The 26,359-nt window shown below is 36.3% G+C and overlaps 1 protein-coding gene across 1 annotated transcript in view; it reads right to left on the bottom strand.

The window, feature by feature from the left end:
• Positions 1–26,359, bottom strand: part of FMR1NB (FMR1 neighbor) — a 33,893-nt gene that overhangs the window by 3,121 nt on the left and 4,413 nt on the right. Inside the window, exons 2-4 of the mRNA XM_026009078.2 lie at positions 17,543–17,662; positions 13,702–13,842; positions 11,613–11,709 (exon numbers count right to left, since the gene is read on the bottom strand). Of these exons, the coding sequence (XP_025864863.2) occupies positions 11,613–11,709; positions 13,702–13,842; positions 17,543–17,662 (358 nt within the window). The remainder of the gene's footprint in view (positions 1–11,612; positions 11,710–13,701; positions 13,843–17,542; positions 17,663–26,359) is intronic.

Raw genomic sequence — 26,359 nt, 5'->3', positions numbered from 1 at the left:
TTTATGTTTATAAGAGCTTTCACTTTCTTTTTAAAAAGATTTTGTTAAAATCTTTTTAAAATAATCTCTATACCCACTGTGGGGCTCAAACTTATAACCCCAAGAGCAAGAGTTGCATGCTCTATCGAATAAGCTAGCCAGGTGCTCCAAGATCTTTCACTTTCCAAAGATTTAAGCACAAGCCAAGAAGCAAAACTAGAGATGCTCAAAGCTAATGCTCAAAGAAACCCAAAAGAGAAAGAAAGATTTCCATATGATATTATGAAAAGGTAATGACAAATACATAGTCTTATCCTCAGCTCAAAACTAGATAGTATACAGAAGAGGACACCTGGCTCCTGACAGTGTTACTTAGCTATACAGAGCAACCAGGTTCTTAGCATGTAGGGCCCAGAGACTTATAAGCCTGCCTTTGAAAAGATGACTTTGAAGATAATACTCACTTTTCTCCCCTCAAACTGCATTACGGAGTTGTCACTGAGCTCTACTAGGTAAGACAAATATGGAGCAAATAAATACTTTTTCTTCGATTAATCATAAAAATGTCTCCAGGCATAAATGAAATAGTTGGTGAAGGCCAAAAATATATTTATGATTTACCTATGGCCTCTTTATGTTGTAGTGCTATTAACTTCAGTCTCAAAAGAATAACTGAAACAACTACATAGTTCTCAGTCTCTTGGGGCCAAATGTGTTTCAGAATGTCCAATATTTTGGGTTTTAGAAAGGTAATATACATGATATACTGAATATTACATGATACTCCCATAAGGTCTGGGGAAACATCTCATGATCAAACACATTAATTTTCTACAACAAAATATATAAAGATTCACTCTAAGATTAAATAATGACTAGAAAATGTCTCAGGTCAGGTCAGCTCAGGTTTTGCTACCAAATGAGTTAGGAAAAAAGCTTTAGGTTTATAGAGCTTTTTGAACTTCAGAATTTTAGATAAGAAATTGGGAACTTTTGCTTTCTTCTAATGTGACTTCACTATATTTTATTTCATGTAATTAAAATGTTTTCTTTATCCATAGATTTTATTTTTAATTTAATGGAATACATTTCACCTTAATTGACAAAGAAAATGCAACATGGCCTTATTATTTTGAAATGCACTGCACTAGTTTAGGTTGCAGAGAACTAGGACTTAGGTTCAGACTTATTTATTATTGAGATCCAATGTTAGATATTCTATCCAATATCTAATAAGAATGCTCATTCTCATTAGGGAGAAAGTAGGGGTGAAACGATTTGTCCAGAGTCCTAGAGGTTATTTTCTTCTTTTTATGTAAAATGTCATATTGTGACCAGCATATTCACACTTGAAATATATAGGTCAGGGGCAGCCCTGGTGGCTCAGCGGTTTAGTGCTGCCTTCAGCCTGGGGTGTGATCCTGGAGACCTGGGATCAAGTCCCAAGTTGGGTTCCTTGCATGAAGCCTGCTTCTCCCTCTGCCTGTGCCTCTCTCTCTCTCTCTCTCTCTCTCTCTCTCTCTCTCTCTCTGTGTCTCATTAATAAATAAATAAAATCTTTTTTAAAAAAAGAAATATATAGGTCAACTTATATCATATTCATTCACTAACACATTTGCTCATTTATGAAATAAACACCATTCTAAACACTAGAGACATGAAGATGAACGATATATGGATCCTGCCCCCAAGAAGCTTAAGATTTAGAAGAGAAGACAGACACTTATAAGCTGATAATTATATACATTGAGATAATCAAACAGAGGTAAGCAGAGATTGGTAGGAGACAAATAGGAAGAAGTCCGGCTGAAGCAGTCTAGGCCAGAGGTTTGGGGTAAGCTTCCTAGAGGAGGTCATGTCTAAGCTGAGGTCTGCATCCAGAGTGGAGTGAGCCAGATAAAAGAAGGGTAGAGATAGGAAGATGTATAAAAGCATTTCAATCGGTGGGTGGTACACTGTATGAAAAGACCAGAGTGGCAAAGAAGTATATTGTTTGTAAACATCAAGTAGAGTGTGGGGTTGAAAACAGTAATTGGCTCACTGTTAATTTCTTGTGATACAGATCTATACAGTTTTGAGATTTTTTTTTCTCTAAGAATTCCCAGGAACTTAGAGATCTAGGAGCAGACAAGTGGTGTGGATTCAATTTCAATGAAACAAAGGAGCTAGAAAAAAATGGATTTACATATCAGACAACAGGATCCAGAGGCTGGATAGAAAAACCATATAAAAAAAATATATATATAAAAAAAAGAAAAACCATATAATATTAAAAGACAAAAGATAGAGGAAAACAGAGTTAAAGAGCCTAGAGGTCCCAATAAGAACAGGTGTAGCAAGACTAAAAGAAAGAAAAAACCTAGAGGATAAAGCACCTATGGTCAAAGAGTAGTTTCAGATTTTAAAGTTTAAGATTTCAGAGACTCAGAGGTTTAATTTTTTGTGAATGACAAGATTCAGGATATGGGCATGAAAGTGGGTGGCCAATACAAGAGAGATTCCTCAGAATTAGTAAATCAGGGAACCCTGAAGCTATAGGCTTAGGTGGCTTGTAACATTGAAAGTGAGGCTGCCCAGGTTGATGATCAGATGAAGAATGTAATACCTAGCAAGTGCCCAGACCAAAGTAAGAACTCGATAAATATTTGCAGAAAGAATGAATGTAAAAATGATTGAACTAGAGAGTCTAGTGTAGTTCCACATGGGCTAGGTACCAGATTCATTTGGGGTGCTTCAGAAAATACACATTTCAGGTCCAAATCCCAGGCTTACTAAACCAGAATCTCTCGAGTGTATCTTGGGAATCTATATTATTATACATTCCCAAGGTTCTTCCATACAAGTCATCTACAGACTAGAGCATCATAGATACTGGTCTAGTAGGTTGATTTTTCCATGTTTCTTAAAAAACTGTAATTAATATAAATTCTTTAAGACAGTTAAAGAACATAACATCAATCTTATAGATAAAAAACTTTTCAATGTAATTTATCATTTGCAACATAGAAAAGATAGAAAATCCACTAAAATGGCTGACTAGATTATTTCAATCATTATTTACGGAGTTCCCTACCACATGTTCTAGAGACCTGTGGTTCTCAAATGTGAGTGTACATGAGAATGACTTGCTGAAAAGGATACAGTCAACAAAACTAAAAGACAACCATCAGAATGGGAGAAGATATTTGCAAATGACATATCAGATAAAGGGCTAGTTTCCAAGATCTATAAAGAACTTATTAAACTCAACAGCAAAGAAACAAACAATCCAATCATGAAATGGGCAAAAGATGTGAACAGAAATATCACAAAGGAAGACATAGACATGGCCAACAAGCACATGAGAAAATGCTCCGCATCACTGGCCATCAGGGAAATACAAATCAAAACCACAATGAGATACCACCTCACACCAGTGAGAATGGGGACAATTAACAAGGCAGGAAACCACAAATGTTGGAGAGGATGTGGAGAAAAGGGAACCCTCTTGCACTGTTGGTGGGAATGTGAACTGGTGCAGCCACTCTGGAAAACTGTGTGGAGGTTCCTCAAAGAGTTAAAAATAGATCTGCCCTATGACCCAGCAATTGCACTGCTGGGGATTTACCCCTAAGATACAGATGCAATGAAACGCTGGGACACCTGCACCCCAATGTTTATAGCAGCAATGTCCACCATAGCCAAACTGTGAAAGAAGCCTCGGTGTCCACTGAAAGATGAATGGATTAAAAAGATGTGGTTTATGTATACAATGGAATATTCCTCAGCCATTAGAAACGACAAATACCCACCATTTGCTTCGATGTGGATGGAACTGGAGGGTATTATGCTGAGTGAAATAAGTCAATCGGAGAAGGACAAACATTATATGGTCTCACTCATTTGGGGAATATAAAAAATAGTGAAAGGGAATAAAGGGGAAAGGAGAAAAAATAAGTGGGAAATATCAGAAAGGGAGACAGAACATGAAAGATTCCTAATTCTAGGAAACGAACTAAGGGTGGTGGAAGGGGCGGTGGGCGGGGGGTGGGGATGACTGGGTGATGGGCACTGAGGGGGGCACTTAACAGGATGAGCACTGGGTGTTATTCTATATGTTGACAAATTGAACACCAATAAAAAATAAATTTATTTTTAAAAAAAGAGAAAATGACTTGCTGGGCTTGTTAAAACACAAATTGTTGGGCTTTAACCCTCAGGCCCCTGATTCAGTAGGTCTGGAGTAGGGCTAGAGAACATGTATTTCTGACGTGCTCCCAGGAGATGATGATGATACTAGTGCAGGGACCCCATTTGGGAAATCACAGATCAACACTCAAAGAAGTACAAAGCTTGGCAACTTGTCCTCACAGAAATTACAATTCAGCCAGAGAAAGAAAACTAGTAACATAAGACAAAGGATAATTATGAGTTATACTATGTGGCTAAAAACACAAATGTAGAGAGAGGCTCCAACAAAAGAGAAAACATTGGGATCTGGAGCAGTTGCAGAACACTTCATGGACGAATCGGGGCAGTTGCAATATTAAGGTAAGAGAGAATTCAAATTAGTGAAGAGGATTAAGAACAATCCCAAAATTTGGGAGCCACATGGGCAAAACAATAGAGGCAATAATAAAGCCGGGGGTATGCCAAGAAAAGTAAAGATAGTTCCCTAGACAGAACACAAGGTACATGGACAGTTCTAAGAAATGTCATTGGAGTTACAAAATGAATCTAATATAGACAACTTTGAAAGCCACAGCCTTTTGAGTGGACTTGAAGCAACAAGATGCCATTGTATTTTATCTACATTTCTTTTCTTCCTATTTTCTATAGTAGAAAAACTCAGATTATAGTTTGTAATCCTTGCTCTATCATTATGTAACTTTGAGCAAGAGACCAAACCTTCCTGCATCTCTGTTTTGAAGGTCATATAAGACAAAGTATGTGAAAACTTTACATAAACTGGAAAAGGTCGAATAAAATAATTGTTTTTACCTGTACCTTTCTAATGCGAGTGTGACTTTTTACCTTGGGTATTTGTATATATCCCTTATTAGACTATGTGTCCCTTGAGAACAGAGCATGCTCTGAATCACCTTTTTGTCCTTTACATTACCTAACACAAGATCTGGAATCCAGATATTCTTGGATACATTAGAAGTTCTTGAAAAATATAATGAAATGAAATAATACTATCTTTGGAAGATTAATCTGGCAGGACATTATAGGATGTATTGGAAGGAACATAGATTAGGAATCCAGGTATATGCCCAAACTTGCATGGCAAGCATTCTAACTAACTCTCCCCTTCTTAAGCCATAAATTCCTATTAAAGTGACAGGAACCTTCCCCAGTACTCAACTCCTAGCCATCTTCCAAATCTCACTTGTAGTCCCATCCTAGTTATTATAGTCTCTCTTGTATAAACTCTAAGGATTAAATACCTCATTCCAATGCCCTCTGCAGTTCTCAATCCTTTCTTTGCCTTTATATGCTAGCTAGCCTTGTGTTATGGGACTGAATGATTATATCCCTAAAACTCATATATTTAAGCCCTAGCTTCCAATGCAGTTATATTTGCAGATTGGGGGCTCTAAGGAAATAATTAAGTTTAAATGAGGTAATAAGGGTGGAGCCTCAATCAGTAAAATGAATGTTACTATAAAAAAAACCTAACTTTTCAGATGTTTATTTTTAAAATATTTTATTTATTTGAGAGAGAAAGAGAAAGAGCATGAGCAGGGGGACAGGGCAGAATGTGAAGGAAAAGCAGACTCCCTGCTGAGCAGGGAGTCCAGCAGGGAGCTGGACCCAGTATCCTGAGGTCATGACCTGAGCCAAAGTCAGATGCTTAACTGACTGAGCCACCCAGGTGCCCCAATTTTTCAATTTTTTAAACTAAGAACTAGAAAATCTGCTTTCTTCTTCTCCCTCTTCTCCCATGCATTAAGGAAAGGCCATGTGAGTACACAGTGATAAGATGTCCATCTGCAGGAAGAGAGCTCTCACCAGAAACCAAATCAGCTGGCATCATGATCATGGACTTCTAGCTTGCAGAACTGTGAGAAACTAAATGTCTATTGTTAAAGTCCCCTTGTCTCTGGTATTTTGCTATGGCAGCCCTAGAAGACTAATACACCTTGGTTCCTTTTTGCTCCTTTCCTGAAACCACTTACCAAGGACAGAAGTTGACAGCATACAAGACATGGACCAAGTTGTAACAATAAACTTGAGAAGAGGCAAATTTCAGACTCATTCCAAAGGAAACCAAAAAGTGATAAGTGGACTAAAAGAGTAGATCACACATTGAAAATAAAGGAAGGTAAATAGTCACAGATGACTCCAAGGTTTCTGGCCTGGGAGACTAAAGAAATCACTGACAAAAATGGACAGGCATCAAGGAGAGATGATTTGAGAGCAAAAAAGATAAATTCAGTTTTCTACATGATGCATTTAAGATGCTAACAGAACAAATAATTCACAAGGGCAATTGGAAATATGGAAGAGGTAGAGGTAAGGATTTCAGGATTCATTTTTTTTAAAGATTTATTTATTTATTTGAGAGTAGGGGGTGGGGGAGCAAACTCCCTGCTGAGCAGGGAGCCCAATACCAGGCTTGATCCTAGGAACCTGGGATTAGGACCTGAGTCAAAGGCAGTTGACTCGACAACCCCAGTTGAGGAAACAAAGAAAAGCAAACTGAGATGGATCAGAATGGTAAGGGGAACAATGAAATCCAAAGAAGGAAAGTTTCAAGAAGGAAGCAGTCAGCAGTGTACTGTGTGACAAAAAGGTCAAGTTGGATAGGAACTGAGAAAAGGCCACTGCCATTTTGCAATGAGGTTATTAGTTACTTGGCAACAAAATGTTCTTTTTAATAGTACCTACTATTCCAGAATTCTCTAAAATGTTGCCCTTGGAGTCCTTGCAATGGGAACACCTCAGACATATAATCCCCATATAATGAGATTCTCTTATTATTTCAGTAACTAAATTACCTTGAACACGGTCCAAGAAGAACAGGCTTTATGTGAGTTTCAAATCTATAGTGACTCATGTTAGAGCAGGGCTCCAGTTTGCTCACATTCTCATCTGATCATATTTTATCAAAGTTCTCAGAGACTAGCCATACTTTTAAAATTTATAGACTTTACTTCCTTTCTCTGAATTCATATGTATATAATCCTAAGAACTTCAAACCTTTCAGCAGTTGGCTAATTACTGCATAAAGCTTTTCAAAATAACATTACTAATTATATTGTACAGTATAATGAAACACACAAACATGGGGATTTGAAAATGTAAATGCCTATTTTTAAAATTCAATGGGTGATGATTTTTAGGCAATTTTTGACACATTTATTCCCAATTCTTTACCTCCTATTCTAAGAAACTAAGTGGTATTAAGACTATCTGCATAATGAAAACCACATTATAATACAGAGAATCACGCAGCAGGATTTGTCTAAATGTAGAAATTTTCAGTAACAGCCATCTGGCAAGTAGCAATATTGAAAGTGTATGGGGGATGTGCTATTTACATCATCTGTGTATCAGATGATCTACAATCTTAAAAAAAAAAACAGGGCTTTTTATTAGTTGAAAGAAAACATAGTTTTGTCATTTGCAGACTGAGTTCTGAATTTTTTCTTAATTCAAAGTTGCAAATTCAATCTGATAGGAAGAAAAAAAACAAGAAAATGCACTCCATCTGAGTTTAATAGGCATGGTATTGTTTGAATTTTCCACCTTACCAAAGCTATGTACATACTCAAGCATCATATGACTGTATAATACACAGATGTTTAACTGGCCTATGCATAGAGATTAAACTTTATCTAAAAACAGATAAAAATTAGAAAATGAATTTGGCACTTGAGACTTCTATTATTGGTACTTTATTACTGTAATGGGAACAATTCAGCCAACCACTTTTCTCCTCTCTCCCACTAGAGCCCCCCTCCTCTGCTTCCTTTTGTCCTCATCCACCTGATCTTTTCCTTCCTTCATCTCTATATAAGTCTTAAGCCTGCCAGTGACACTTAAACCTAATGAGGCTTCTGATCTCTATTAATGAGAATAAAAATAGATCTTACATAACCTTGAAGATGTAATGAATTTCAAAACTCATCTTATATGCAAGTTTAATAAGGCTATTAGTAGCAAATTCTTAGAAAGCTTTTCACTAATGCTCTCTGCTCCCTTTTGCATATGTGCAACCAGCTCAAGCTGGCTTGAGTTCTCAGTGTACCTGGTTTGTACCACTCTTGAACTCAAGTTAAGTAGAAGTTAGCTAGAGATTCCATTATAGATTACTCCAGGGGCAAAGTTCAGTCACCTCTGCTTACAAATGACAAGCAGTTAAGGGGTTTATAGTGAGGAGGCTCCATCTGGATGTAATGAATTCTGTGGGAGCCTCCTCCAAACTAAATCTTGACCTCCCTTCAAAACTTAGCTCAAATAGCACCTCTACCATGGAGCCCACTCTGTCCTTTCCCACTCATCTTGATCCCCACTGCTTCAGAACTTTGACAAGGTACTGCCATTACTCTTTTAGTCCTTAATTATATTCCATCTTATATTGTTATTTAACATGTCATGCTTGGGACTTAAAGGTAGATTTAAGCTCCTTAAAAGAGGGGCCAATGTCTTAGACATTTCTGTATCCTTCCCTAGCACAAGCAGTGACTGAATATGGTCAACTGTGGAAAGCACGAATTAGGCACCAAAAGAATAAAATACATTTGGTTCTGGAAAGTGCTTATCCTCTTCCCCTAAACTGCTTTCATTTCTCCCACCTGCTCATATTACTTCTCATTTTTACTCCCTCCAACTCTTGCTAGTTGTTAGGTCCTAAAGCAATCTGTAAATAAAACTTACTGTCCAAATTTCAGGAGTTGAGGAATGTCAAAACATCACTTATTATGGCTTCCAACTAAAGGCCGAGATGGGAGAGGTACAACATATGAAGGTATGTATATTTAATGCATAGGACAGGATCCAACCAGAGGAGGAGCTTAAGAGTATCTTCCAATGCCTCAAGAGTTCTTCCAACAAATAGGCCCAGATCATGTTACTGCAGATCTGCTTTTGTCTTTTAGCCCCTCTGATTTAGACAAACAACTGTGTTTGGCTACTTTCTTTTCTCTTTAAAACCACTACATATTGATTTTACTGCTGCATCTATTTCCCTTTTATGTGGTTATTTATTTTACCTACTGTAATATTTTATCTATCTCTTTATTGTTTGAAATGAAGACTAGCAAGTGAGTTAAGGAGATACTTCTAAAGGGATATCTTAAGCCAAAAAGGCAGGGGGTGCTGGTTAGCAGGCTTTGGTTTTCATTTAAGCTCCTTGTTTGGCATCAAGGATAGGATCTTTATCTAACACAATTTTTCCCATTGCCTCTAAAATCAGCTTACCAGGAAAAGCTTGACAATGCCCCATCCACCCTCAAACATTCATTGTTCCTGGAAATTAAGCTAAGCAGAAAACTGCTAATAAGCACATACTCTGTGGTTGCAACAAACAACCCAGGATGTCTGAAGAAACATACCACTCTTACCCAAAATTGTAAAATAAATTTAAAAAACAAACATGAATAAATGAGAGTAAACCAAAATTTTTAGTGTTCAATAAATATACTATTCATATTGTTCAACTCTCTCAAGTAGTTTATACTATGTAGAAAGAAGAAAATACATTCTTATCAAGGAATAATTCTTTGAATTTCATTTTAAAGAAAAATCCAGTGTCCCTGAATTTTCCCATTAAACTCCTGGACAGAGACACAATAGAGGGGCCATAATGAAATTATTATACCAGGCCTATTATACAAGACACTGTAAATCTCATGGTATAATCCTAGCTACTATTTTCTAGCAAGTATTATTTAATTTTTATTCATGGGTTATCTTTTATCTGAAATCAAACTTTACAGAAGAAGGGTCAAAAACTCTACTTCTATTTTCAATCATCTGTAGAAAGAAAGAAAATGAGAGAGGCCTAGGGATTACACATTCAATATAGGAAACCAAGTGAAAAGTGAGAGAACTGACTTGTCAGATAGCAAACTGGAGGAGTTGAAAGGCTATGACTCCACTGTGTCTTCAAAATGGCTTAGTAGCTTAAGTGTCCACCTTTGGCTCAGGTCATAATTCCAGGGTCCAGAGATCAAGCCCCACGTTGAGCTCCCTGCTTAGCATGGAGGCTGCTGCTGCTTCTCCCTCTGCTATCCCCCCCGACTATACTCTCTGGCTCTATCTCTGTGACAAATAAATAAATAAAACTCTTTAAAAAAAAAAAGAAAAGAAAGAAAGGGTAAGTAGAGGACAATCCCATTGCAATAAAATGGTCTAAGAAAATGATTTAAGTTATGAGAAAGTTTAAGTTATTGTAAGACTGACTTCCAGGCTAGCCAATGCCATCTACTATACTTTATTCATTCAACCATTCATTTATTCAACAAAAATATATAAGCACCTTAATATATGAGGTAACCTACTATGGACTGAAAATACAGTGATGAATATGACACATTCACCAAACTCCAGGAAAAGGTGGAAAAAAGAAAAAAGACTTAATGATCTTTATGGGAAAATGGTAACTTGTGTGTAGTGTCAATCTTCCAGTGAAATCTAAACAATTTTTGGTATCTCTGATACCACTTTCTCATTAACTCAAATAAAAACATAAAAGATACTTAATCTTCAACAGGTACCTTTTATTTTTTTTTTTAAGTTTTATCCATTCACTTGGGAGAGAGAGAGAAAGAGAGAGAGAGAGAGAGAGAGAGAGAGAATGCACATATGCATGCATGAGCAAGGGTGGGGTGAAGGGTAGTGAGGGACAAATGGAGAGAAGCAGATTCCTGACTGAGCATAGAGCATCAGACGGGGCTTAGGGCTCCATCTCATGACCCTGAGATCACGACCTGAGCCAAAGTGAAGAGGTGGACAACCAGCTGAGCCACCCATGTGCCCCAGTACCTTTTCTTTACTGGAGAATTGAGGGAAATAATTACTCTCAGGGTCATGCTAGTGCCAACCCTGCACTTGCACAAACCTGAGAGTGAGTGCCTCCTTAAATTTTGTGCTCCAACTGCCTCACCCACCCCACCCTAATCCTGGTCCTGCTCTCTATCTCTATATCCACTGTTACAGAATGTAGGGAGCTATTTTTTAAAAACCTTAGAAGCATCATGCCACTAGGCCACGGGATTTTTTATAAGATGCTAAGAAGAAATCTGATACAAATTGGCTTGAAGACAGACCAAGGCTTTTAAGACCCAATTGTAGATGACCGTCTACTAGATGGAGATGACACTTCTGGGAACTCTTCTGACTTGCAGTTAATAACCACTTCCACTCACACACTCCCAGTACACTGATGTATTTTTCCTTCCAATTGTTTGATGAGGGAATTACAGACTATGCAAGAGAATGTCTAAATTTATGGAAAAATAAAATAACATGTATTTAAGAATATTATGGTAACTCTATTTGAGGCTTTTCCTAAGCTACCTTCTTTTAAACAATAGGGACCCAAACATAATCCCTGTGTTTCTAGTGCATATGAATAAATGTGTCTACACAGAAATATCCAAATACACTCAGCAATCAGCAAATAAAAGTTTATGTTTGCCTACCTCCTCCGGCAAAGAGTACAGCAATAAATGGGCAGACATCCCAGCATGATCATGCTGATCATACCAAACCCAAACATCCGGAACATCTGTGTGGGCTCTGTTGGTTTAATTATATCCTGTTACTTTTATGACTTAAGCAAGAGAAGCAAATCTGAGCTCTTTCATAAAGTCCTTATAAAAAACTATCAGTGAATAAAGCAAAATAAGGAGGTAGTCTTATATGACAGGTAAATATTTTCGCTACTCTATCAGTAGTAAAAGTTTATGAAATGTTCTTGAAATACAACTAAATACTACACTTGAAATACATGCCTCCCAAAGGAAGCCTTAACAAAATGATGCTACTGTTTTTGTTGAGACTATTATGACTCATACTATATATTTCTTCCTATGGCCTAAGTGTGTTTTTTTCCTTGGCCGTATGTTATACATCCTCGAGCACTCAAAGAGTGAATTAATCTATGAATAGTTAACTTGTTAAAGGAATGGCTTCTTAAATGTTTACTTCCAAATTACAAAACATTAAATCAGAAATCAAGAATCCGCAGGTGAATAAGCATATTTTATTCTTTTTAACATTTTTGTTTGTTTAAGATTTTAATTAATTTATTTTAGTGGCAAGGGGAGCAGGAGAGGGACAAGCAGACTCCATGCTGACTGCAGAGCCCACTATGGGGCTTGATCTCATGACCCTGAGGTCATGACCTGAGCCGAAACCCAGAGGTGGATGTTCAACCAACTGAGCCACCTAGGTGCCTCAAGCATATTTTATTCTCATATTCATTTGGAAATGCATTCTATATGATTGGGGAATTATAATCACACTTTAATTTTTTCCTCTACAAAGACCAAATGTCTCTTCACATATAATATAAAGGCTAAACTGATGAATGAATTATAAACACCATGTGACAGTGTTGAAATTATAATACTATATTCATGATTGGATTTCAGTTTCCATTATTATTGCTAGATGTTCAATAAAGAGCTATAATTTGAATAAGGACTACATTAACCTAAAACATTGTTTTGTATGCATCCTTTTTATAGAATTTGTTGGTGTTTAATCATATCTAATATGTCCATGATGGGACCAATTGGTAATACGTCCCCACTATCCAAATGCAGGCACAAAAACAGATGGCCTAGTTCTTAAAACTTTGTAGAGAAAAAAAAATCTTAAGAACCTGATTCAAAAACAATAGAACAAAGAGAAGCTAATAAACAAACCTTAACAAGGAACATTCGAGTCTACTGTTACATACTGAGAGGTTGAAGACAAGATAAATGGGAAGAATTTGGGCAGCCCGGGTAGCTCAGAGGTTTAGCGCTGCCTTCAGCCCAGGGCCTGATCCTGGGGACCTGGGATCGAGTCCCACGTCAGGCTTCCTGCATGGAGCCTGCTTCTCCCTCTGCCTGTGTCTCTGCCTCTCTGTGTGTGTGTGCGTGTGTGCGTGTGTGTGTGTGTCTCATGAATGAATAAATAAATAAAATCTTAAAAAAAAACTTTTTTAAAAAATGGGAAGAATTCTCCTCAAGTAGGAAGAGAAGGTAAGAAGAGAAAAATAAGTTAAGGCATGCCTGACTGGTATCTTCTCCAGACACTGAGGGTTACATCTCGAGTCTGGAATCTTTGGAATAAGAAAGAGAGTGACTAAAGCAAAAGAAAAGATGAAACTAATTTTGAACTGCCAAAGTCACATCTAAGGACTAAGCAGAAACTATTCATGGATAGAGGCCTGACCACCTCTGGACTTTTAGACAGTTTTGCTCTAGGGCTGGGAGCACACTTTTAAGTGTTAAGCTCGGAGATCCAAAAATTTTTTTTAAAAGATTTTACTTATTTATTCATGAGAGGCACAGAGAGAGAGAGAGGTAGAGACATAGGCAGAGGGGGAAGCAGGCTTTCTGCTGGGAGCCTCATATAGGTCTTGATCCTGGGACCCCAGGATCACGACCTGAGTCAAACACTCAACCACTGAGCCACCCAGGAGTCCCTGGGAGATCCAAATTTAAATTTATGCCATTGTGACCTATTTATTTGATTTTTAAAAATAGAAATATAATAAACTTAAGAGGATGAACTTACTATCCTTTAATGGGACGAAGCAGCTGAAGTTACTAGTCTCGGAGGATGAATAACAGCATTTGTATTCCAAACATTCACTCTTGTTATAATCTCGCTGTTCATTGCAAGCCTTCAGCACCTCATTCTCCTTTGGAATGCAAGCTTTTAGAAACAAAATCCAAGAAAAAGAATTCAGTATGGTTAATAAGCACTTTCCTTAATTAAATGATGACTGCAAAACAAAAAAGATAAACAATCAAACTGGTACAGACTAGATGATATATACAAATAGTGATGAATGCTGAAAAAATAAGAGTTAAGCTAAAAACTACCACAAAGTTATTTAACATCACACTTTCAATTCTAGATGAACTGCAGAAAAATATAAATTGTTAAGAGGTCATTGGCAAGGTAGTTTTAAAAGGACTATGGATCATAAGCTGAGTAGTAGTGATGCAAATCTAACACAGAAGGAGCTAAATAACAATACCAAACGTCCTTAAAACTAACACCTTGTTAAAATATCATATATATCCTCTCACTCAATTTTACTAAGCTACAGAAACTCACTGAATATGTCAACGAAAAGGAATGTAAGTAAAATTCACAGGTTACTGCTAGAGCGTAAGGTTAAGTGGATACTATCGGTATTGATCTACTTCCTGTGAACACTTACCATATTGGCACTACAGTATTTTTTAAGTCTCTCCCTTTTGGCCTTAAGTTATGACTCTCTAATTTTCAGTAGGCAAAAACTTATGGCATGAATACCAAAGTTCATGCAACTGTAATAAATTCATATATATCTGAATCTATAAGACTTGCAAGCTCAAATAGCTGTTGCTTAAAAAAAATCCTGCTTTATAAGAGAAACAAATGACAACCAAAAAGATACCAAAGTTTTATTCAAAAAGAAAACTTCCACATTATGGCTTAAAGCCAGCATAGATTTAGTTCAATCTCCAATACCATCAACAACTACAGACTTAGAAAAGTTAATAACTGATATTTTATGATCACCCCAAAGAATTTTAACATCAGCAAAGAACAGTGTCATGGTTACAGGCACACTTTTCTCTCTTGGTATATTTTATTATAGCCTCCTTTTTAAAGATTGGCAATTCCTGAAACTAAGGTAAAATAATAGCTACTATTCACTAGGCACATATTTGCTCCAGGTTCCTCGCTTTACACGTATTATTTCTAATTTTCACAAAAAAATCTCTAAGTCATACAATCCCCATTCTAGAAATAAAGAAATGAAGATCAAAGTAACCTGTGCAAGGCCACAAATTTAATGCATTACCAGTTGGCCTGGATATTCATTTCCAAAACATTTTAGACATGTGACACTTTGGTCTACTTTGTTGTTATATACACTTGGGCAATCTATTCTTCAATTCTGCCAGGCCCACAGTGACTTTCCTCCCCAGGTTGGATACTCATCTGGAATACCATTTTCAGTTCTAGGCACCACACACTCAGAAAAGGGTGACTATAGTCAGGCCTAGTCAGAAATGGTATGGACTTACTGCGTGTTGAATTCTTCACTATTGGCATTGCTCAAAGACCACCTTCCAGGAATGGAAATCATAGAAGAGATTTTAAATCACAGAAGAGACTGGACTGGGTGATCTCTAAGATCTCACCTAATGCTGAGCTTCTGTTATTTTAAACTGAAATTGCATCTGATGGACTTTATGCCAGATACCAAAATTAACTTTCAGACTTAAATTACTGAGACACCTGCATTCTAAAGAATAAAAAGGGTAGAATACTTTTTATCAGGTTTAAGTATATAATTTTGTCCTGGGACCCCAGGATCACGACCTGAGTCAAAGAGAGGAGGATTGTGTAACCTCTCAAGATTCCCTGCCAGTCTGTCTCAAGGTTATCACTTTAATGCACAAGAGATAAATCTTTCATGAACAGCCTGATGACAAAACGGCAGGCTTTTGTGTGTGTGTGTGTGTGTGTGTGTGTGTGCGCACGCGCGTGCGCGCACGCTTTAAGTGGGAAGAATGTTCCTTTTCAATTATACAGGGGAGGAAAAAATTGGTTAAAAGTATTTCACATTTTATGAACTTATAGCTATTCTTTTCAAAGAGATAGCATATACATTTTATAAATATTTAATCACTGTTTCTGAAAGATTTGAATCAACCTGGGTCCAATGTTTCTCTTAAAATGGAATAGTCTGATTTTGTTGGGCATCTCATACAATTGATTTTGACTCAACTTACTGCAACCAGGATGAAGGAATATTTTGGAAATGCAGATATTCTTATTTAGACTATTTTTAAAGGCGGCTGCAGTATTTATATAATGTTATCAGAGACAATTATGGAACAGTTTGTTATCTTCATAAGCTCTAAAGCTTAAATCATCATTTGTTGTCATTTATGACCAATTTTGGCAATCACTAAACCATTTTTTTTTTAGTTTCACAACATACTACCCCCTCAAATTTCTTTCTTGTTTTTAAAAGATTTTGTTATTTTTAAAAAAGATTTATTTTTTTTAGAGAGAGTGTGTGCATGAGCAGGGGTTGGGGGGAGGGAGAGAAGCAGACTCCTTGCTGAGTGTGGAGCCCCACAAGAGGCTTGATCTCAAGACCCTGAGATCTTGACCTGAGCTGAAATCAAGAGGCAGACACTTACCCCACTGAGCCACCTAGGCACCTCTATTTTTTTTTTACAGTAAATTCTATCGTCTAACATGAGGCTCAAATTTACAACCCCAAAATCAAGAGTCACATGTTCTGCCAACTGAGCCAGCCAGGAAACCCTTCAAATTTCTCTTTCTTCACTCAACTTGACCATGGCAGTTTTTAAAATTTATTTAAGGGCCTCATTTGTTTTGCTATTCTCATTTAGAGTGGGTATTATGCCTGTTTTATACTTGATGAAACCAGTATAGAGAAATGTGAAGAGATTTATGCAAGATCATAGAAGAATTAAGTGGTAGAGTCTGAAACTAAACAGTGAATATAATTCTGTGCTTATATATGTACATCAAATTTTGTTAGAATAAATTTTAATGATTTTTAATAAAAGTTTCATCTTTGTAATTCACATGTCAATTTATTTGAAGCTTCTCCTTGAAAGGGCACCACATGCTGTAGAAAATGAAACATGTTTATTTGTGGTTAATAATTCTCAGGGGTCATCATGTGCTTGATAAACACATTATATCCAGAATCACAAAAAGATGATGTGACTTGAAACCTGAACTTTTTATCATTAAAACAGATGGCAAAACATCTGGTATATTCCGTAATATTAGAGCCACAAAATTCTCTGGTTAATGCTAAAGAAGACATTGATTTCACAGTACTGGGTGAGTGACTAAATTTCAAACAATGCCACTAAGGTAAATTGTGAAAGGTTTAGATATTTGTGAAGGAAAAGCATTTCTATAAAGAATAACAAACATTTATGGATTGTCTTAAGTCATCCTCACAATTCTTCGTGGTAAATATTTTCATTTTAAAGATGAGGACACTGAAGTTCAGAGATGCTATCCTGCCTAAGGCAAAGGGCAGAGTTAGGATTAAAACTCAGGTCTGGGGATGCCTGGGTGGCTCAGTGGTTGAGCATGTCTGCCTTCAGCTCAGGGCCTGATCCCAGGGTCCTGGGATTGAGTTCCGCATCAGGCTCCCTGCATGGACCCTGCTTCTCCCTCTGCCTATATCTCTGCCTCTCTTTCTGTGGCTCTCATGAATAAATAAATAAAATCTTTTGAAAAAAGAAACTCAGGTCTGTCTCACCCCCGTGCCAATGGACCACACTGCCTCCTAAACATTTAACTACTCATTTCAAAACGAGGACATTGAGAGGAAAAAAAAAATCAAAGAACTTACTTGTTGGAAGGAAAAAATTCAACAGAGTTTCCCATGCAGAAATTTTTTCCAGAGACTGTCCATCAGCATCTTCATTGCTCCACAGAATATATTCACTTGGAGACACAAAACTCAAGAACCCTTAAGAAAAAGTGAAATTATTAATCCCAACATACAAAGCATTGATCACTTTCTATGACCTTTTAATAGTAATTACCCTTTGCTTAATTTGATTATGAAAAGTCTAAGAGCTAACAGATATTATACTTAAATCTCATAATAGCTTAGGTACTATTATTAATAATCAGAATGTGATTCTGTTGTGAAACTGTAAAACTATTAATTTTTTTAAAATTTGTGATTAAAAAATAATTTTAAAATGCATAAGTCATAGGCTAACACATCTCGTGCTGTAAACTGAATTATAATACTGAACTTGCCCCCAACAAACAGCATTAACACTCAGAGGCCCAATCAATTAACTACTTGGAAACAGTATGTATCCGAACTAAATTAGATTCCATCACAGAAACTCTTGGCATATATTGATGGTATCTTTATTTACAGACAAAAATCAAGGCCTTAGACATTGTAAAACTCTCCTTATCCTTCTTCCTTAATATTTCAAACAAACTGCTTTTAGTTTTATTTGCATCATTTCCTTTTATATCAGAGGAAAGTATATCCATTTTTGTCTCTGTAGCATGGATTTGTCTATATCATTCAATATTTTTCAACACTATCCTTAATAATTTCACAGTACTTAGGGCACCTGGGTGGCTCAACGGTTGAGCATCTGCTTTTGACTCAGGTCATGATCCTGGGGTCCTGGGATTGAGTCCCACATCAAGCTCCTCGCAAGGAGCCTCCTTCTCCCTCTGCTATGTGTCTGCCCCTCTGTCTCTCATGAATAAATAAATAAAATCTTTTTTAAAAATCCCACAGTATTCCATTATATGGCTCTAATACAACTGAGTTAACCATTCCCACATAGAAAGACATTTCAGTTATTCACAAGATGCTGATATTATGAAAAACACTGCATAGAACTCATAGATACAAAACAACGACGACAACTCATAGACAGAAGAGACTGGTGGTTGCCAGAGGGAGGCGGTGGAGGTAGGTGAAATGGGTTAAAAACATCGAAACATACAAACTTCTAGCTACAAAATAAATAAGTCCTGGGGATGTAATGCATACTATGGTGAGTATAGTTAAGAACACCATATTGCATATTTAAAGTTGCTAAGTGAGTAGATCTTAAAAGTTTTCATCAGGGCAGCCTGGGTAGCTCAGCGGTTTAGCGCCACCTTCAGCTCAAGGCGCAATCTTGGAGTCCCAGGATTGAGTCCCACATCGGGCTCCCTGCATGGAGCCTGCTTCTCCCTCTGCCTGTGCCTCTGCCTCTCTCTCTGCTTCTCATGAATAAATAAATAAAATCTTTAAAAAAAAAAAGTTTTCATCACAAGAAAAAAAATTCTGTAACTACGTATGACAGATGTTAACTAGAGTTATTGTGATCTTTTTGAAATATATACAAATATCTAATCATTATGTTGTATACCTGAAACTAACAATGTTATATATCAATTATACCTCAATAAAAAAAAAGAAGATAAGAAATAAACAACACTGTAATGATTACCACTGGAACTCTGTATTTGCAAATAGCTATGAAAAATTCCTTAAGATAAATAATTAAGGGATGGCTCTTGATTTTGGTCACACTACCCTCTAGGAAGGCTGCTCAAAGGTACACTTCTACCAGTAGTGCAGGCAAATACCAGTTATTTTGCACCCCAGACTTCTCTGTTGTTGTTTGCCAGCTTGATGGCCAAAATAATGGTATTTCTTTTGTTTTACTTTGCACCTTTAGTCATCAGAGAGCTTACATCTTTCATACATTTGTTGTATAATAGAGAACTTAAGCTTTAGTCTACCACATGTGTTACAAATATTTTTCAAGATAGTCAGCTACCTTTATATTTTTTATGATGTTTTGGGAAGTTCAAAATTTTAGGTGTTTTATGTAATCAAATAGATCAATCTCTTCTGTTACTATTTCTGCCTTTTGGGTCATGTTTAGAAAGACATTCTAAATTCCAATATTTCCTTCTAACACTTTTATAGCTTCAGTTTGGAAATGTAAGTCATTCATCCACTTGGAATATATTTTGAAGTAGGGATGCTTTTTTTTTCAGTTGTCCAAATACATTACATCCACCCTTTCCTAATTATGATCTCACCATCATATTCTAAGTCATTAAACAATTATAAATCTGATTCTTGACTTTCTACTCTGTTCCATGAATCTATCTGTTCACGCACCAATACCACCAATAAATGTTATAATTTATCTTACACTGTTATATGTTTTAATAACTGATCTGGCAATCCTTTCATTAGTCTTCATTACCAAACTTTTATTCTTAACTCTGAAGAACATTTTTATTTTTTTTATTTTTTTTTTAATTTTTTTTATTTATTTATGATAGTCACAGAGAGAGAGAGAGAGGCAGAGACACAGGCGGAGGGAGAAGCAGGCTCCATGCACCGGGAGCCTGACGTGGGATTCGATCCCGGGTCTTCAGGATCGCGCCCTGGGCCAAAGGCAGGCGCCAAACCGCTGCGCCACCCAGGGATCCCTGAAGAACATTTTTAGATGAAGCTTAGAATCATTTTGTCAAGTCAAAAAAATCTAGCAATGTTTTTATTGTAATTATGTTCACTTCCTTAATATTCATTAAAAAGCATTTATTATATGTCTCATGTGCTAGGCATGAATTCAGTTATATGTCAACTCATTTGGAGAGAAGTGATAACTGTACAAAATCTTCTCACCCAATAATAGGTTTGCTTTCTCCACTCATTCAACTCTCTTTTCTCTCTGAGTAAGGTTTATAGTTACATTCATATAGGTCCCATACCTTTCTTACTATGTTTACTCCCTTATATCATATATACTTTGCTATGCAAATATGATCTGTATCATCACATTTTCTTACTGATTTACTATTGGTATGTAAGAAGGCTATTGATTTTGGTATATATATATATATATATATATATATATATATATATATATTTAAATTTTTATTTTATTGATTCTTGAGAGACACAAAGAGCAAGGCAGAGAGAGAAGCAGGCTTCCATCCCAGGACCCCAGGATCATGACCTAAGCCAAAGGCAGACACTCAACCACTGAGCTACCCAGGTGGCCCTGGTTCATGTATATTCTGATTTACTACCTTATTTGACTCATTAGCTCTCCACTCTTCTTCACTTTCATTCCAGATCTATACAATCATATTATCACTAAATATAGATGATGTTGTCTCCTTTCTTTCTAATACTAACAGCTCATTTCTTTTTTGTCTCACTGTATTGCTAGAACTTCTGAAACTATGGTGAAAAAGAGCTATGATAATGGGCATACTACAGTCAATCCTGACTTTAATGGGAATGCACTAGTGTTTCAGCATTAAGTATAACTTTGACTTCTGGCTTAGGGCAGACATTTTTTATTAAACTAAGGATGCATTCCTCTAGTCCTGATTTATTACAGATTTTCTGTTGTTATTTTGTGTTACTTTTAAATCAAGAACAGAACTGGGATTTTATCAAATGCTCTTATTTACTGCCACAATCATACTTCCCTCTGCTTATTAACTGTTGAATATTAATATATTTCCCAATATTAAAATATTCTTACATTCTTGAAATAAAGCCCATAGTGCTAACACTGTACGTAGGATTTGTGGATCAACATTTCTAAGTGTGCCTGCAATTCCTTTTGTGCTATCTCTCTGTATGTTTTGGTGTGGGGTTTATATTTGCTTCATAAAATAATCTGGGAAGCTTCCCATCCTTTTTTCTATACTGAAACAATTTAAACAGAACAAGAAATGCATGATCCATTAAAAGTTTGGGAAAAGTCATCCATAAATAGTCTGACTGTATTTTGTAGAGAGAATAGTTCCTGAACAGCATTTCACTTCTTCATGTTTTTCTAGGAAATCAGCCACTTACAAAATAATTATTACAATGGAATCATAATAATATCCACTTATAATTTTTAAATCTCCTTTACATCAATGAAAATAACCCTTCTCATTTTAATGAGACCAATTTCCATACACATACACTTGAGTGTGTATTTTCAACCTGTAGAGTACTTTCTTATGATATGAAATGCATTACATGAATATGAACTTTATTATAAATGCTAAATCAAGCTACAGGGTATTATTCAAATGCTCAATATCTTTATTTTTTCTGTCAAGGACTAACAGATATGTATTAGAGTCTCCCACAGTGACTGTGGTTTTTGTCCATTTCTACTTGAATTTCTAAAACCATTTGTTGTATGTATTTTAACACTATGCATAAACATTCATTCATTAAAGTTTTATCTTCACTGTATATTACATATCTTGACAATATTTAAAATAACCCATTTTGTTCTATTTGTTTTTCCTAACTCCTACTCATATATGTATTTAATGACTACTATATTCTAGGTTCTGGGAATACAACAAATCAAATAAGAACCCTGCCTTCCTGGAGCTTACAGTATTGTGGAGCAAACAGAAAAAAAATAAGTAAACTAAGAAGTTAAATAATTACCAATTGTAATGAGCTCTGTGAAGAAAGGGGATACCAATACAGTACAAGGTAAGGGACCTACTTTAACTAGAGGATGGCCTATCTGAGATGATATTTAAGTTTCAAAAAAGGATTAGAAGCAGCTGGGCACACCAAGGGCTTAGAAGAGTGCTTCCAGCACTGGGTACAAAAAAATGAGATTAATATTGCCAGGCACACTTCAATAGAGTAGAGGGCTCACTGTTGTACACCATACAGAAAAGAAATCAATTATAAGTGGCTTTGACAGGACCAGAAACTGCCGTTTGTTCACTTGGTGCTCCTCTTCCCCAACTGACTGTCCTTGTTGGTGCATCATATGAAGGAAGCATTGGCTGGCAGTATAGCACAATGTGGCTTAAGTTTTCCACTCTAGGTTAACTTCTATAGTAGGTTGTACTTTCTGGTGTCCCTCTAGGACAGAGATCGATCCCCAACTCAAAGTACCCTAGTCTCCAGGCCCTACCAGATAGGCTTGGCCTAAGCCTGAGGTCAAACACAGGTTGCTGCAACTTTCCTTAGTAGTGTCTGGCCTGGCCTCCAGTCTATCTTTCAGAAAACCCTCCAAAATTCTGGCATATTGATGGCATATGGCACCCTTCTTCGTTCTTTTGGTTTTCAACCATTATAGATCTTTTGGTCATTTCAATGGACATTTGAAATAGAGGAGACAATTAAACATTTTACTCAGATAGGCACCATTGGTGACAGCCTGAAACAAAATTCTCCAGCATGTTTTAAGCTGCACTCTACCACTGGTTTCTTTCTTCCCTATATTGAAAGATAATTATTTACAAATTATCTTGAGCAGTACTTCCCAAAGTGTGGCATGAGTACCAAAAGTATTACATGAGTTAATTTTAGGAGGAACACAGTTGAATATCTATGTATGTAGTTATTTTTTGCTATTTATGTATTTATTTTAAAAGCACAGAAAGAAATATATGGTTGTTTCTCTCTTCCTCTCTTTTTCATTTATATATATATATGTGTGTGTATATATACACACACATATGTATATATATACATACACACACACACACACAACAGATTGATAGGTAGATAGATCAATCAATCTAGCATATCAAAACTACCATGACACCCAACAAGGTTGACATAACTCACCATATGGCAAGCCTTTATAAAACTCTCCTTAACATCTCTGTTCTTTCATCCCTGGGAGCAATTCAACTGTCCTTTCCTCTCTCCAAAATCTCCCATCAGCCCTCACCCAAGTCTTTTCAGATCTTCCTCTTCACTCTAGTAGACTCCAGACTCTTTACCCTCCTGCACTGCTTTTCATAGGCAGAATAATTCCATCCTCTCTACCTCTAATTTGCATCTGTACACTCATTAACATGCTCAGCAAACAAAAGATTAGGAGCCAGCTTCTTTAAATGGCAGCAAGAAATGGTAAAGGACCAATTATGTTTCCCCATCACAAAGAATTTCATTTTTTAATTTCCCTGTTATAAAAAAAGACTGAAAATCTAACTACATTTCAGAAAAAAAAAAAAAAAACAGACTCAAAGCTGCAGGCTCCACGGGTATGAGACCTGCACAATCTACAGAGTCTGGCTCTTAGAAGGACCCTACTCATGGTTCTGTTATCATCTTGAAATGTATAATAAATTTTGAACAAAGGACCCTGAATTTTCTTTATATGAATTATGCTGTCAGCCCTACTCTGCAGGGAGGTCTCTCAGATGAGGAACTGAATTAAAGAGTGAGGAGACAGCATGGGAACAGTGGCTCATGTTTTCACGTTGGAGAAGATTCTGCTGGGGCTTTGGTAAGTTGAGGGTCTATCTATGCTGCAGTCTTTCTGGGCTTTGGCCTCAAATAGACCTGAATTTGCATTCTGGCTCTGCCACAGACTAGTCGGAGAACTTCAAGTCAGTAAACTTCTCTTTGCCTCACTTTATTCATCTGCAAAATGGGGATAATATTTATTTTGAAGGATTGTAAGGATTAAATGAAGTACAATGTAGAATGAGTAAATATTTTGGCATATGTCTTTCATTGTTTATTTTTATTGCTTAGAACTGTAAATGTAATAACATTACTTTGTTTTCAGGATATTTATTTTTATAAATAATTCTCTTGATAGCAAATATGATCAGTTTTCCACATACAGTTGTGCTACAGCTTTCTTTTAAAATAAATATACTTATGTAAAAAAATAGGCAGTTTAACAAAATACGAAAAACTGGTAACAGTAAGATAACCAAGAGCCAGGCAGGTGTTATACAAATGACTGAGTCAGGAGAAACACTCATCTAGTGAAATCTCAATTTTTAGACAAGGTAACTGCAACCTAAAGAGGTAAAGTGACTCATCAAAGGTCACACAGCAAGTCAGTGGCAGAATCGAAATAACTTGGGTCTCCTAACTCCTAATTCAGAGCTTCTCTAACCATATCACACACAAAAATGGTTAAGGCAAGAGCAAGCTTGATGCTTAATGAGGTACACAGCAAGTAGCCAGACCATATGCACCGTCTCATTCATTTCCCAAGGATAGGAGATAAGTGAAGTATTCTAATATAATAATAGAGAAACTAGTCACATGGTTTTGTCCATAGAGCTTTTAAAGCATTCCGAAAATATTACCTATTATTCAATCTTTATTTTATTTTTTAAATCTCCCTGAAAAAATGTGCAATGAGGACTGATTCAATAGGTTACAGAGAATCGGTGGAATAGGTGGGATCAAACTCCCAGTCCTCAATCGGCTAGTCTCCTCATTCTGTATGCCTCTAGTCTACATATCTTCTACATAAACAGAACCTGAAAAGCAAAGTGTCTTGGGAGCCCAAATGAAAATACAAAACTAGAGATATCCCAGATCTACCTCAAGTCCCTCAACCTCAAATTCCATTGGTGGCATTAAATCTAAGAGAACTCAGAAAAAAAAAAAAAAGAGAGAGAGAACTCAGAAGGGTCTGTCTAGTAAGCAGAAGGGGAATTTAGCTCTAAGACCACATGCCTTGCTTTCACCATAATACTCCAGGCCATGGCCAAATTATTTAAATCTTCAGTGTGTATTAGTTTCCTAGGGTTACTGAAACAAAGCACCATAAATTGGGTGACTTAAACAACAGAAACTTATTGTCTCACAGTTCTGGAGGCTAGAAGTCCAAAATCAAGATGTCAACAGGATTGGTTCCTTCTGAGGGCTGAGAAAAAAAAGCCTCTTTCCTTGGCTTATAGACAGCTGTCTTCTCCCTATTCTATTAATTTTGTCTTTCCTTTATGAATGTCTAATTCTGTGTCCCAATTTCCCCTTTTTATAAGGAGACCAATCATACTGGATTAGGGTTCACTTCATTTTAACTTAATTACTTCTATAGAGACCTTTACTCCAAATAGGTCACATTCTGAGGTCCTTTGGTTTAAAATTCCAACTTTTTCTGTGGAAGGGATACAATTTAACCCATAACACAGCGCATTTAGTTAAATTAATTAAGTTAAACCATTTAAAATGCAAAATGGTACTTAATCCATCCAGTGTCATATCACCTCCTGGGAATCTGGGAAATCTGACAATATAAAGAATGAATCATGGATTATTTTAGGAGAAAACATGTTAAGCCTATATTGGAAAAAGTCCCCATGGAAATAAAGAAATCACACTGAATAACAGTATTCTTTTTTTGTAAGAGTTCTACCCAAAATAGAAATAGAAAATGAAGAAATCATGGACTAAGAAAAAATGATGTACAATTTATAGTTTTGTTTTTAACTTACTTTTTCAGAGAATGAAAAAGCTCTCAGTTTGTAAGGCTTTCAAATGTATTTGTAACTAACATTTACAAATACAGTAAAAGTAATTCAGAAATACTCTGGTATTTTAGATGAATAGTAAGAAAAATAAATACGAATAATTTGAAGTAATATGATTTGCAAGCAATCATTTTAAAAGTATCTTGAGATATTTGTGAAAGAACAAAAATCCTATTTTCCCAGCTTATATAAAATAGCTGGAAAAGAATGCATAGCATGTACTTTATTCAGTTTTAAATTTCACCCCTCACCAAAAGTCATAAATCCACAAAGTTACAACATAGTATATACAGGTCTATATTCCATTTACTCACAATGCATCTCCCCACGTTTTGCCCCCTTCTTTGGCTGTGGGAGAACCTTGGTTGAGGGCATGGATGGCCCTGGAGCAGGCAGGGAAAGAGAA

Source organism: Vulpes vulpes, chromosome X (genome assembly GCF_048418805.1).
Source record: "Vulpes vulpes isolate BD-2025 chromosome X, VulVul3, whole genome shotgun sequence".
Classification (NCBI taxonomy): Eukaryota; Metazoa; Chordata; class Mammalia; order Carnivora; family Canidae; genus Vulpes; species Vulpes vulpes.
This window is presented reverse-complemented; position numbering and strand designations above follow the sequence as displayed.